General features: G+C 41.4%; 1 protein-coding gene across 1 annotated transcript in view; it reads right to left on the reverse strand.

Annotated features, from left to right (window-relative positions):
* Positions 1 to 13,579, reverse strand: part of DAB2 (DAB adaptor protein 2) — a 52,038-nt gene that overhangs the window by 3,060 nt on the left and 35,399 nt on the right. Inside the window, exons 9-13 of the mRNA XM_007461240.1 lie at positions 13,229 to 13,291; positions 7,842 to 8,495; positions 6,713 to 6,872; positions 1,337 to 1,969; positions 178 to 287 (exon numbers count right to left, since the gene is read on the reverse strand). Of these exons, the coding sequence (XP_007461302.1) occupies positions 178 to 287; positions 1,337 to 1,969; positions 6,713 to 6,872; positions 7,842 to 8,495; positions 13,229 to 13,291 (1,620 nt within the window). The remainder of the gene's footprint in view (positions 1 to 177; positions 288 to 1,336; positions 1,970 to 6,712; positions 6,873 to 7,841; positions 8,496 to 13,228; positions 13,292 to 13,579) is intronic.

Raw genomic sequence — 13,579 nt, forward strand, 5'->3', positions numbered from 1 at the left:
TCCTGCAAAAATAATCTTTCCCCAGTTTGAGTTGAGGTTTCCACTGCGATGGTCCTCAGTGATCAATCGTATTCAAATGTCCTTTACCGTCAAAGATACAAGCAAGGTTAATTCAGGAGGCGGTAACTCTATGTGGCGTGTACTTTGGAGAATCATCTTCTAATAGTTGATACTTACAGAGGCTGGTGATGAATGGAAAGAATCTTTAGAGAAGGGGTTCTCAAATGCATTGTCAGCAGATTTGGAAACTGGCAGGGCACCTTGTCTGGGAGCTGGCTTTGGTAGTTCTAGAAGGTGAAAAAGTAGTCAGTAGACAAGCTTTCCCCAAATACATGCACAAGTTCTCCAGTCAGGCTTATTTCAGAAATTAAGTTCCATACTTGCTCTGAACACACAGGCTCAGCGGCCATGGCTCACGGGCCCAGCCGCTCCGTGGCATGCGGGATCTTCCCGGACCAGGGCACGAACCCATGTCCCCTGCATCGGCAGGCGGACTCCCAACCACTGTGCCACCAGGGAAGCCCTAAGTTCCATACTTTTGAAATTGACATCAATGGAACAAAAATCACCACCACATACCAGGACTCCCAGTGATTATTACAGGCAAATTCATCCCTTCTTGGAAGAGGAAGCCACGCATATTCGCTTGAAGTGGAAGAGATTCAGAATTCCCTCACTTAAAAGCACCTACATGGGGCTTCCCTGGTGGCGCAGTGGTTGAGACGTGCCTGTGCTCCGCAACGGGAGAGGCCATAACAGTGAAAGGCCCGTGTACCGCAAAAAAAAAAAAAAAAAAAAGGCACCTACATTTGCACCTACATTGCACTTGTAGGTTTGCACCTACAAGGCAAACCTTCAACAAGCCTTGAGGCCAACACAGAAGTAAAGGCTCCGAGAGATTAAATCACTAATACAGTACAGCGAGCATTCAAATACTGGTTGCATTTTGAAGCGCTTTCGTTCTACCACACCTTTTTAAGTTTCCTCATTAGATGGGTAGTACAGTCCATACATACCTACTCATGAAAAAATGAGTCCTTATCACACATACAGCCTCCAGGTGCCATGACCCATTGAATTTCAATAGCTCCTGGCAGCCCTTTTAAGAATTGTCACAAGAGGGCAGCATTGGGCCAGCCCTTAGAAACAGCTAACTAAGGTAAACAGTTAACTCCATAAGGTAAATGGTTAAGTTGTCTCCATGACCCCTGCTAGGCAAAAAAAGCAAGAGTAAAGCTATTGGTGGGTCGGGGGAGGGTTCTTCGGAGGGACTCTTTGGGCCCATATGACAGTGAAAGAGTTGTTGGTACAGTTGACAGAGAAGTAGGTAGCTTACCGTTGATCCTTCTCAACAGTTGATTAGCGTCAAAGTCATCATGGTCTGCATTCTCCTGAGGAATGCCAACTTTGCTGCTGAAATAGCTGGAGAAGGCACTTGAAGTCCCAGAGGAATTCTGTTCTCCTTTCCTTGCTGGCACAGTAGGTGGCTGCCGCAGTTGGAAGTCCTTAAACATTTCTTTCACTTCCTTGACTTCTTTGTCCCCAAGTGGGTCCAAGGCAACGAAGGCATCGCTGGAGACGTCCTTCGGAGGGCCGGTTCTGGGAGGTGGCTGAGGAGGAGTGACCAGGAGAGAGGACAGCATGGAAGGGGGCTGGGCTGACACAGTAGGAGCTGGAAAAACATTGCTCTGAAAAGGATTCCCCAGCGGGCTGGTTGATGACCAAGTATTGGGTGTCACAGATGCTGACGGGCCCCAGACTACAGGGGCTGGCGGTGAAGCTGAGGCTGCAAAGGATGAAGGCTGGTTCCAACCTGGAACAGCTGGGCTTGTGGTAAAGACGATTGGCTGACTGAATCCTGAAGGCTGACCAGCCATCATAGTGCCCGGGACCATTGCAGTGGATTGACTAAAGACTAAGGGCGCTGGGTTCCATGGTCCTGTCTGAGCAGATATAACTGGCACACCACCTGAAGGAGGGAAATGGGATAAAGAACTTATCAGGAAACTAGCCTGAAGAGGATCCTTGAGTTTCAGAGAGTCAACTCTCCGGAGAGCATTTTTAGAGAACATCTACAAGCCAAACCTTTATTAAGCCTTGAGGCTGACATGGCTTTTATTAGATTATTTCACTCTAAAGACGAATTAGCTGTAGCAAGCATTTAAATGCTGGTTGCATTTCGAAGCCCTTTCTTTCTTCCACACCTTTTTCACTTTCCTCATTAGATAGATAATACAGTCCATAAGTACCTAGTCATAAAAAAGAAAATGAGCCCTTCTCGTACGTACACTGATGTCATTCAAACAGCTAGAACAGAACCTGTCAATAGCATGAACCTACGTGTTGAGTAAATACATTTACATATAGAAACCATGCTTGTTATGAAGTAAATTAATATAATCCATCAGGGCTTCCCTGGTGGCGCAGTGGTTGAGAGTCCGCCTGCCGATGCAGGGGACACGGGTTCACGCCCCGGTCCGGGAAGATCCCACATGCCGCGGAGCGGCTGGGCCCATGAGCCATGGCCGCTGAGCCTGCGCGTCCGGAGCCTGTGCTCCGCAACGGGAGAGGCCACAACAGTGAGAGGCCCACGTACCGAAAAAAATATATATATATATAATCCATCAGATACTCTTGAGAAACTGATTTAATGTTTTCATTTGGCAACTGGCTCATGTCTGAGTTCTTATGGAGACTAGCTATCAGGAATGTGCATTAGGATTTAACATGTTTACATCCCGAAGAAACCATTTCAAAGCTTCCTTGCTTTTAAATGCTGCCAAGGTGGACACAGCTATATAAAAGGATGATAAAATTTGGTTGATGCCAAGACAGTTTTAGACTTTTATATACAAAAATGGAGAAAAGGCTAGTTTTCCTAGGAGAGCTGTTTCAAATAAAAGTGCTTCCTGCCATGTGTCACTCACTAAACTTTGCCAGAAGTTAGAACAGAGTATTTAAAAGAGGAAGAGGAAGAGAGGGAGATGAGATAAAGTGAAGCAAAAACACAAACAAACAAAAACAACCCTTGCAATGTAACTAACTGCCTGTATCCAGGCATCTGCTCTTTGTGGGGAAATGGCTCTATCACCTGCACCCTTGCCATTGTTGATTTGTAATTCATTAAATCACTAAAATCTAGGTCTCGCCAATGTGCGCCCTCCTCTTCTTGAGAAGCTCATTCCCTACATCTTGTTCTAATACGTAGCACATTTTCTCTTCGGCCTCTTCCCAAGTGTATTAATGACCCAGTTAAACTGTCACCACTAACAGAAAACCTAAATTCAGCCTCATACCCATTCACAAATGACACTCTGCTCTCAAAACCTACTTGCTTTGAGCTTTGGAGCAGAGCATTCTTTAGTTATGAAAGTTTTCTAACCATAGTAGGAGAAGGCCTTCAAACTTGGGTTAAGAATGTTTTTGTTTCCAGAGTGAGAAATATTTTTAAAATAACGTTCAGGGGCTGATATGGTAAGATGTTGTATCTTGAATTTTCTTGGGACTGGAGCTTGGTGTTACTTGACTCAGCCGTCATCGGGAACAACAGCCATTTGGCCGTGAACACAAGGTGCGCTCACAAAGACTGCTGGGTTTCAGTGGTGGGTCATCCTACTAAATCAACATGCTTATTTTTGGGGTGAGGAAACTGGGCACAAGAATATTAATTATTACAATTGAGAGGGTCACAGTCTGTGACAGAGACTAAAACTTAGGCATACCACCTCCAAATCCAGCACCCTATCCTCCTGTTCTGTCTCCTTGGCATCAAGGAACAGAACTATATTTTTTATTAGAATGTTAATTCAAATACTTATTTGACATACACCGAAATTAGACTTCATGTACACTTAAGAGTATACATACAGGCAGACCTCAGAGATATTGCAGGTTTGGTTCCAGACCACAGCCATAAAAGGAATATGGCAATAAAGTAAGTCACACAAATTTTTTGGTTTCCCAGCCTATATAAAAGTTATGTTTACACTATACTGTAGTCTAGTAAATGTGCAGTAGCATTATGTCTAAAAAAACAATGTACATACCTTAATTTAAAAATACTTTATTGTTAAAAAATGCTAACCATCACCTGAGCCTTCAGCAAGTCATAATCTTTTTGCAATAGTAACATCAAAGATCATCAATCACAGATCACCACAGCAATATAATAATAGTAAAAAAGTTTGAAATATTGCAGGAATTGCCAAAATGTGATACAGAGACACGAAGTGAACAAATGCTGTTGGAGAAATGGCGCTGACAGACTTGCTCGACTCAAGGTTGCCACAAACCATCAATTTGTAAAAAACTCAGTATCTCCAAGGTACAATAAAACGAAGTGCAATAAAACGAGGTATGCCTGTATTCCTTTCACAACCAATCAAGGGAACAGTCCTCTTAGATCCTATGATACAGGCTTCTAGAAGTGGGTTGAGTTTGAACAAAGTTATTACTGGCATTTTAAAACAAATTACTTAAATTTTATTAACTGAAGCCAGAGTCACTCACTAATAATTTACACCAATTGGATGTGCAAAAATTGGATAGAATTTTACCATCTTTCATGTTGGATGACTTGCCTTCCCTTAGGAAAATGTGTGGCTTTAGTCCTAGGTGGTATTAGTGGGAGTGGTGGTAAAAGAGAAAAATACATTTGAGAGGAATTAAAGGCTTTCCCAGTGTATACTTAGGCCAGCCTTCATTCCCATCTCCCAGATCCCATGCATCACGTTTCCAAGATATTTAAGGCCCTGCTGGAGAAAGGTAAGGAAAAAGAAAGCGTGGGTATAAAAAGTTAGTTTTATTAACCTTTAGATGCTAGATTAAAGCGCAGGGCAGCTAGTCAAAGCCAAAGGCTCAGCTTTCTACAATGCCCTTTCCCCACCCCCAGTTCTCCAGAGTAAACGGTCCCCCAGCTGGGTCCAGCAGAAGCCAGACCTACAACCTTCCATGGCTTGGCTGAGGATCCCTGCTAGTGGACAGGGTCTATACTGTAGGGCTCAGTTTGAGTCCCATGTCCAAACCGGGAAGAATCATCAGTATTCTGCAGTTGTATACCCCAAGGCCTCAACAGGGGCACCTAGCCAAAAAGCTTCACTTCGTCTGAATAAATTAACAGTTATAGGGTCCAGCTGTATTTTCAGGCTGACTTGTTAAATATAGGCTGTAAAAATTCTTCAGGGCATTGATATGAAACTACAAAGCTCTGCGATGTGACCTAGTTGCAGGCACTGCATACAAGCTCTCTATCCTTCTGCAAGCAAAGCACCAACCAGCTCCACTTGAGGGTGGAGGAGAAAGGGATGTAGAAAGGGGAAGACCCCGAGAGATGTGAAGTGCTTGGGGAGAGTCTCCTGATGGTGTAAATGCCAAGCAGAGACCTGGAACAAGTGGGCTTGTCACACCTGCAGGGATTTCAGCCACTCAGCAGGTGGGAAACAACCCTCCTATTGCTACCACACTCCAGATATGATGGAACAGATTTAAGATGACAGAACCAAAATATTTTCCTTTGCCGGAAAACAGCAGGAAAAAAAAAAAGAGTCCTGATGATTGACTCAGCAGGAGGCAGAGAAAGCCAAGATCCCTGGTCAAATTTTACAAAATAGGAGTCTCTCTTCACCTATAGCGCCGCCCCCACATTCCAGTTTCAGGATGTTTGAAATGGCAGGGGCTTTGTCACCCTAACACCCACCCCCCCCCCCCCCCCCCCCCCCGCTCAGCCCCCTCCCAAGACACAGAGTCTATGGAGGTTGTGGAGGACATAAGAAGTAGAAAAACAAAGAGAAGCCCCAGCAGGAGAGCAAAGACCATTGTCGGGGGTTCTGAAGACTGCTCCATGGAGGCAGGAAAGAACTGGAGGCTTCAGGCAAAAAGTAGCAGGGCCAGCCCTCGGCCGAGTGGCCTTCCCCAACGTCCTGCCACAGAGTGGCTCAGTGGCTTGCAGAGCTGGTGACACATTTTTGAATGACAGCAGCGTCACCTCTCAGGTATCTGATAAAATTCCATCTCTTCCCTTATTTCTGTGTTCTTTTCAACTTCAGACTTCTATACTGTGGACTTACTAACTCTACTAAGGCACCCAACTAGCCAAAATACCAGCAAGGAGCTGCTAAGGCTTAACCATTCAGAGACTGATCAGGATATATGCCTGTCTCACACCCACCATATGCCTAGAAACAGAGCTGGGCTCAGAACCTGGCACTTTCATTCAATTACTCACACTTGCTTCAGATTTAACTTATAGCCCTCTTGGGGTGTATATACCCCTTCCTTTAACCAAGAGGTTAAGTAGGGGATAGGGCTTCAGTTTAGTAACGGCAAATTGCATGGAAGACATGCATGTTGCTACTTTTTCGAATAGAGATGATAGACAAGGCTCTCTCATCTCAACCCTGTTTCTCCAGTGAAGCTGGTCTGGGCTTCAGAATCCCTTCCAACTGTCTTCCATGACCAGTTGATTCAGGTAAGTGCAATACTAAAAATGGATTTCTTCTCACATGCCAATTCAAGGAGTCAAATTCCAGTTACAAGTCAAGAGTACCTAATAGGGGTGGGTTGTACAGACGTAAAAGTAGGAGAAAGGCTCCCTAGGATGCTCAAATCTTATGCCCCAGGAACCCCTATGGATATGAAGTGCTCCCTCCTATGAATTACCAACTTAGGAGTGAAAGTAACAGAGCCAAACCTAACTCCATCTCTAAACACCTACCTAGACCCCCAAGGGGCCCTACTGGGGCAGCAGCACTTGTTTTGAAGAGGTCCAGGGGCTTGGTCTGTAGGGTTGCAGGTTGTCCTGGAGATGTCTGGCCTGGAGGTTCTGAGACGAGAGGAGCAAAGATGTCTGATGCAAGTAAGTCTTTTGCTGGAGACTGACAGGGCAGAGAGGGACACAGAGCAGTTACTCAGGAACAGTGAAATCCAGCTCTATTCTGTTTCCTACTCTGTACCTCGAATTTGTGAACACAAAAAGAGAAACTTTTTCCCATTACTGATAAATTGTTATAACAAATTCCAAAAGACAAAAAAAAAAAGACACGGATCCCGGCAATGGACAGAATATTGGGTCTTGGTGACTGATGCAATGGAGGACCTTCAAAGTGAAATCTATTTTGCTCATTTACACATTTGTATCTGTCTGGTCTCCTTATCAGCTAAAAGCTTGAAGCTGGGAGAGAAAGGGCAACTGTAAGTAAGTAGCCTAAATATTTTGACCCTTCTTCTGGATTTAAATAATTCTGCATAAAGATGATACAGTAGTTTAATCATTAGGCCAGCATATGCCAATGAAATTTTTAAAATGAAACTTATATAAACCACATTTTAAATTGCGTTTGAAGGAAGTGGTAATAGTAAATATGTAAGTTTCTTTTAAGACAATGGATTGTTCAGTCATTAATCAGAGGAGACAAACTCGAGAATTTCCGACCACCACCTTGGACATGAATGCCATATGCGGGGGTGTGTGGAGGCGTGTGTTAGTACGGGGAAGGTACAAAGGGAATCACAGGAACCCTTCCCCTCCCCTCCTAGAACATGATGATCAAACTTACCGGAGGTACAGAAGCATAGCAGCATTAAAAATGGAAAAACTTGTGTTTAGTTAATAATATGTGACGACATGCAAACGGAAAGCAGGGTGTGACAAACACTGCCGAGTGAGAAGCTTAAAAAGGGTGACAGTTAGAGGAAAGTATTCCTGGAGAACGATGTGCCTTATCCCACCTTCTATTTTACAGCCACACAGGAAACTACAATAGCAGCAGGAAAGAGAGCTTGCATCACACCACCCTTTGGTACCGAACATGCATTCTGCCAATGGATATGTGGAGACAATTCACCTTAGCAGTCCTTCTGCCTCTTCCCGGTTTGGTACTTTGTGGAGGTGGGATAATGGCTATGGAGTCATGTGGTAAGGACTGGACAGAGCTTTCCAAGTCCTGCTTTACGCCATTCGGTACGGGCAGTCCTTTGGGAGGGCTTCCCACAAAAGGGTTCGGGGAGGATTTGATATGGAAGCCGTTCTGTTCTCTTTCAGATACCCCATTGTGAGTTCTCACTGCTGGCTGTGTTTGCGTACTTGATAAGGGCCACAGGCCTGCCTGAGCTTCCTGTTTGCCAGTCCGGTTAGAGATTTGGTCAAATTGCTGACCAAAGTAATCAACATCCCCATTCAGGGGCCCATTACTCAGAGGGGTAGACGAGCTAGCCAAATTCTCTTTCTTCTGATCTGGAGATTTGAGAGAATCAGACGAAGAGGGTGTCGATTGGTCTGGCTGTGCAAAAGGATCGTCACGGAAAGGATCAGGATTAGGGGTGGGAAAGAAGTTGAGATTGGCAGAAAAGGCATTTTCAGGCAAGAAAGATGCCTGAGGCTTTGGTCGAGGAAGAGAGCAGGAGGTGATGCCATTTGTTAAGAATAGATTTTCTCGTAAAGAATTCTGATTGGTGTCGATTTCAGAGTTTAGATCCACTAACAGGATATCTTTGCTTTCCTATCACATTTGGAAAGAAAAAAAAAAAAGAAAATGTTAGTCCATGTTGTGACTTCAAATGAGAAAGCTACATAAAATGACTAGGATTATCAAAATTTCCATTCGATTTCAGTCTTACTGGTTGACCATTACCTCCTCCCATTGCATCCCTGAGTGCATTTACTAGTGGTAGAATAGGTCCTCCCTGCCCCTCCCAGGCCCTTTTAAGTCTCAACTTCATTGGCCCTTCATTCAGTGAAATCTTACTGTCGTTTACTTCACATGTCTCCCCTCACCCTTTCAGACTGGCTGAGTTCATAATCATCATTGTTTCAATTCATGCCTTTGACAGTCTTAAAGGGAATTGATTTCGAATCACTCTAAGTGACCATCTAAGTATATTGAGCTTGAAGGAAATGGCCTAGCCCATCTTCCTACATGATGTACACTCCTATTGTACCCCCAGAGTCACCTAATATCACCTCTCTAAATGAGTGAATTCATTGCCTAATATAGTCATATCTTATAATTCTAGTTGTAATAAAGTTTAAGGTCAAATATATTTCCCTTCAATTGGTCTTTCCTCTAGGGGGGCAAAGAAGATTTCCCCCTCACATCACAGCCTGCCAGGTATGCCTCTTTAAATACTTAAGGATCTCTTTGAAGGTGTTGCCAAGTTGGATGTCTCCTTCTCATCATCCTAGTCTCTCCTCTGGACGTACTCTTTTGTCTATGTCCTTCTAAGAACATGATACTCAAAATACTGATATGATCTAACATAATATATCACATTAACCTCTCATAGTTGTACCTTTTTTCATAATATAGTTTAGTGTTGCCTGTGTCATGACAGGAGTCTCCTCTACTTAGTGGATAAATTCAACTAATGTTTAAGTCACCTTTAATTTATGTATAATCTAATCTTTAATTTATGTATAAGGTGGAGATATGGGTTTAAGAGTTAATTTGAAAGACATACTAAATGAATAACTCTACAAATTCTATTCCTTCCCTATCATTTTTCAGTTATGTTAATTATTTGGATTCTCAATTGTCAGATATGACATTCTTCTCAGCATAAAAGCAGCAAATTTGATGAATCTGACATGTCTTTATTCAGGGCAATGACACAACTAATTAGGATTCACCCTGGGATATAGCTATCATACTGACAGACCTTCCTTCTGATTGACTTTGATCAATTAAATACTTAACTATGCTAGCCACAGAAGAATATAAACAATAAAAACTGTCAGGCTGAAACGGAAGTTAGCTTTCTAGCATTATCCTGGGCAGATTATTAAATATTTTGGTCATTGGGACAATGATCAAGACAATCTCAAGGGAATATAAAATTCTCATACTAGTAAATAAAAAGCTTTAAGAGAAAAGAACAAAATTTTTAAAAGTTTAGGTCCTAAATCAGACCTAATTGGTATTCTATATTTTGGCTTCCTTCACTGTTAGGTATAAAGGCACAATTTTTAAAAGCCAGCTTTTCTCTTTATAACCAGAAGAACTTGTCAGAAGAGAGAGCTTGTAATTAACAAACAAAACAAAACAAAACAAAAACTTTAAAAAAAAATCAAAGAAATTGATTGGAAGGCTTCTTAATGTAGGGATCTTTAACAATCAAAAGGTAGGATAAAATGTATTACGAAAGCTTGTGATTGTAATATTTATTCATTTATTATGAGCCACCTCTGGGTTATAACAGTTGGGTGTTCACAGCTGGTAGAGTTCTCCTTCATTTACTTCAGAAGAAGTCCTTAGGACACCAAACAGGAGCCACAATGTTAGACTTCTGAATAGTCACCCTATAAGTAAAATGTATAAGGCTCTCCTCAGGTTGAGGCTGTTGTTAATCCAAGATTAAGAATCTGATTCATAGACTACAACTGAAAGATGTAAGACTTCTCGTCCACCCCCTTGGTCAGCATTTCTTTAATTCTCTGTTGTACTGTAAACACTGCATCCACTTGGCCATCATGTAAGCACCTGAGAGACAAGAACTGAACGTGAAATATAGTCCCTGCTGTTAAGGAGCTCCAGTAAGAGGGTCAAGCAGGCAACCAAGAAGGTGTCTGCACAGACGAGGTTTAAAATACTAAGTTCTAGACTAGCTGTTCTCCAGGTAGCTCATCTTGCCTAACCATTCCAGTCTACCAAATCCTGGACCTCCCTACTCAAAGCCTTCAGTGACTTCCTGCTACTCCCCAGTATTAAAATAATCTCCATTAACCAGACTTTCAAAATGACCCACCAGGAGACCTCGTTTACTTTTAGCCTAACTACTACTCTATTTTCCTACATACTTCAAAGACCCAACTCAAGTTCAGATTCTTTACAAAGCTTTTTCCCATTGGTCCTTCTATTTCAACTTCACCTGTGCCCACCCATGGCATCTTACGTATATATGACACTGTGCTTTGTGCCCTGATACCCATCCCCATACCAGATTTGATGGGGAAACCACACTTTATGTTCTTTTCATAATAACCATGCTTTCAAATGGTCAAGTTTTAAAAGTTAGAGATCATGTCTTTTTGGTCTTTTTTTCTTTCCTTTTTTTTTTTTTTTTTTTTTGAGATACAGTATGGAAGAATATTGTTCACGTGGTTTGGTGATAAAAATTACATTCTAGGGTATGCTACTTAGTTTGCAACATGAGCTTTACTTGAAATGCAGGAAACTATTTTGTATAAATGTTGGGGGAAGGGTAGCTGAGTTAGGGAACCACTAATAAGGTCTAGGTAATTTAGATTCCTGCCTTTCTTCATCTCTTCCAGAGCAACTGATGTGAGATTTCAAAATTTTTAAACATGCTGGTTTTATCAAGTAGAGATAAATCTATTTCATGACCTAAGAATATGGAGTCAGTATGTAAGAACACACTGGCAAAGTCTAACTAGCACATAATTAGCGCCATTAGCATTCTTTTACTTATCAGATACCATCACTTTGATGGTATTAATCATTTTAATTTATTGTTAGTTTAACTAAAACTTGCATTTTATTTCAACAAGCCAAAAATTCTTAGAATGCATAAGGTCTCATAAGAATGAGACTCAAGATTACTTGTGTTGTTTTTCATTTCCTTTTTTAGAACTTTCTAGAAGTTGCAGATTAAACAGTCAGTGCCTCCTTGCCTATCCCACTGGAATTCTACATCATAGCTTGAGTGTTTTGATCTCTTTTAATATACTACTGGTTTCAATGTCAGTAATACTTGGAATGAAGGTCATTCAGATGTCAATTTACTTTGGGAAGGGAGCTACTCACGGAGGAGGGGCAAAGCTGCCTAGGAATCAAAAAACCTCAGATCTACGATGGACCTTTCAGGATTATCTAATCTGGTATTTCAAAAAGTTTACCCTTACAATGGTAACAAATGTTATGAAAAACATTTTATGTTTTACAGACAAACATAAGGTTTTACAAAAAGTTTTACAGACAAATGAGTTAGGACTCACTACTTGAAAGAACATTAAATGGGCTTCTCTAATGCAGGCTTTTTAGGATCTCGAAATGCTATATTATGCATTGTGAGTCTCATAAAAGGAGGGGTAGAGAAGAGGGTCTGCAGTCCCTGCTCCTCCCCGTCTCACTGGGCCTGGGCATTTGTGTGAAATTGCATAGGCATATGCCATTCTCTGCAGTACTCCAACAAGTGAGGCTTTTAGTCCTCAGTCTGCTGCTGCTTTAATTCCTATGACCCTCTTGGTCACAGAGGCTTGCTTGATAATTCCCTGATATAAGAGACCCCTAGATAAACATTCTCCCCAACGTTCTAGACTGATACCCTTTTTGTCTAGTTATTGCCTTCTCATCTTTTATGTTCAAGTCCAGAAACTCACTTACTCAGAGGCATTACCTGAACCTCTAAACTGGATAAATACCTTGTAAGTAACATCAACTGTTAGGCTTTGTGATTAGTTTTAATGTTGGTCTCCCTGCTAGACAGTAAACTCCATGATGTCATTGACATTGTGCCCTGCAAACAGCAGGTACTCAAGAAACTGTTAAATAAATAAAATAAGTTGTAAGAAGTCATTCAAAATTACAAGTAATTTCACGTGAGGACTGTTTTGGAAGGTCTGAGACTTAGGCTTAAGCCTTGAAACTGGACCTCTGCTTGGGTGAATGAGAGTTTTTTTGAATCACCATTTCCTTATTTGTAAAGAAAAATACTGCTCCATTCTCACAGAGTTGTTACAGATCAATCAATAAAAAGACTTGATACACTATAATATCCTGTAAAGAATGAGCAACTTTTTTAACAAAGACAAGCTTTGGTTAAATATAACTGAGCCTCTTGTTTTAAGTCTTATTTTACACCAAGCTTATGCTGCTAAATCACAACAGAAAGAATAGAAAAAAAAAAAAAAAATGAAGAGGCCAGGAGTCTATACAATTAGTCATCTAACAAACATGTTTCCTTCAAGTAGGCTTACACCAAAGACTAACACTCAGCTCCTCCTTCTGATCCTAAGTAATACCAAGACGGACTACATTGCCTGACCTATTGCTCAGATTTAACTTCTAAGCAATATTAATGTATCTAAAGTAGTGCTGATAGGCTCCCGTGGTGACATAAGATGCAAATTTGTTCTAGTAGCCATTTACACTTTATGCAGAAAAATCAGCAGTCACCTTCCAAGTTTCAATGAGATGCTCAAGATTTCTGGTTAATTGCCAGTTTGAGTTATAGCTGTCATTTCCATTACATTGCAAATTTAAAAACAGACACTTACTGTTGGACTACTTAGGTCAGGAGGTGTAGACATGTCCCCAAACAAATCCGTCTGGTCAACACCCTTAAAAAAGTATTTTGATTAGATTCAGATGTGTCTATTAAAAAGATGATTTTGTATATTGTTGTAATTGTTGCCTAAACTAAAGTTTAGGAAAATAGTTGTCACAATTGGATTTTCACTTAACTAATACAGATTTGTTATTAGGTTATTTAGGTCAGGAAGTGTAGACAAGTCCCCAAACAAATCCATCTGATGTACACTTTTAAAAAAGTATTTGGATTAGATTCAACAGTCTTTACTAAAAAGATCACTTCGTATATTGACATAAATGTTATACTAACAGCTAGG

Source organism: Lipotes vexillifer, unplaced genomic scaffold (genome assembly GCF_000442215.2).
Source record: "Lipotes vexillifer unplaced genomic scaffold, Lipotes_vexillifer_v1.1 scaffold467, whole genome shotgun sequence".
In the NCBI taxonomy this organism is placed as follows: Eukaryota; Metazoa; Chordata; class Mammalia; order Artiodactyla; family Lipotidae; genus Lipotes; species Lipotes vexillifer.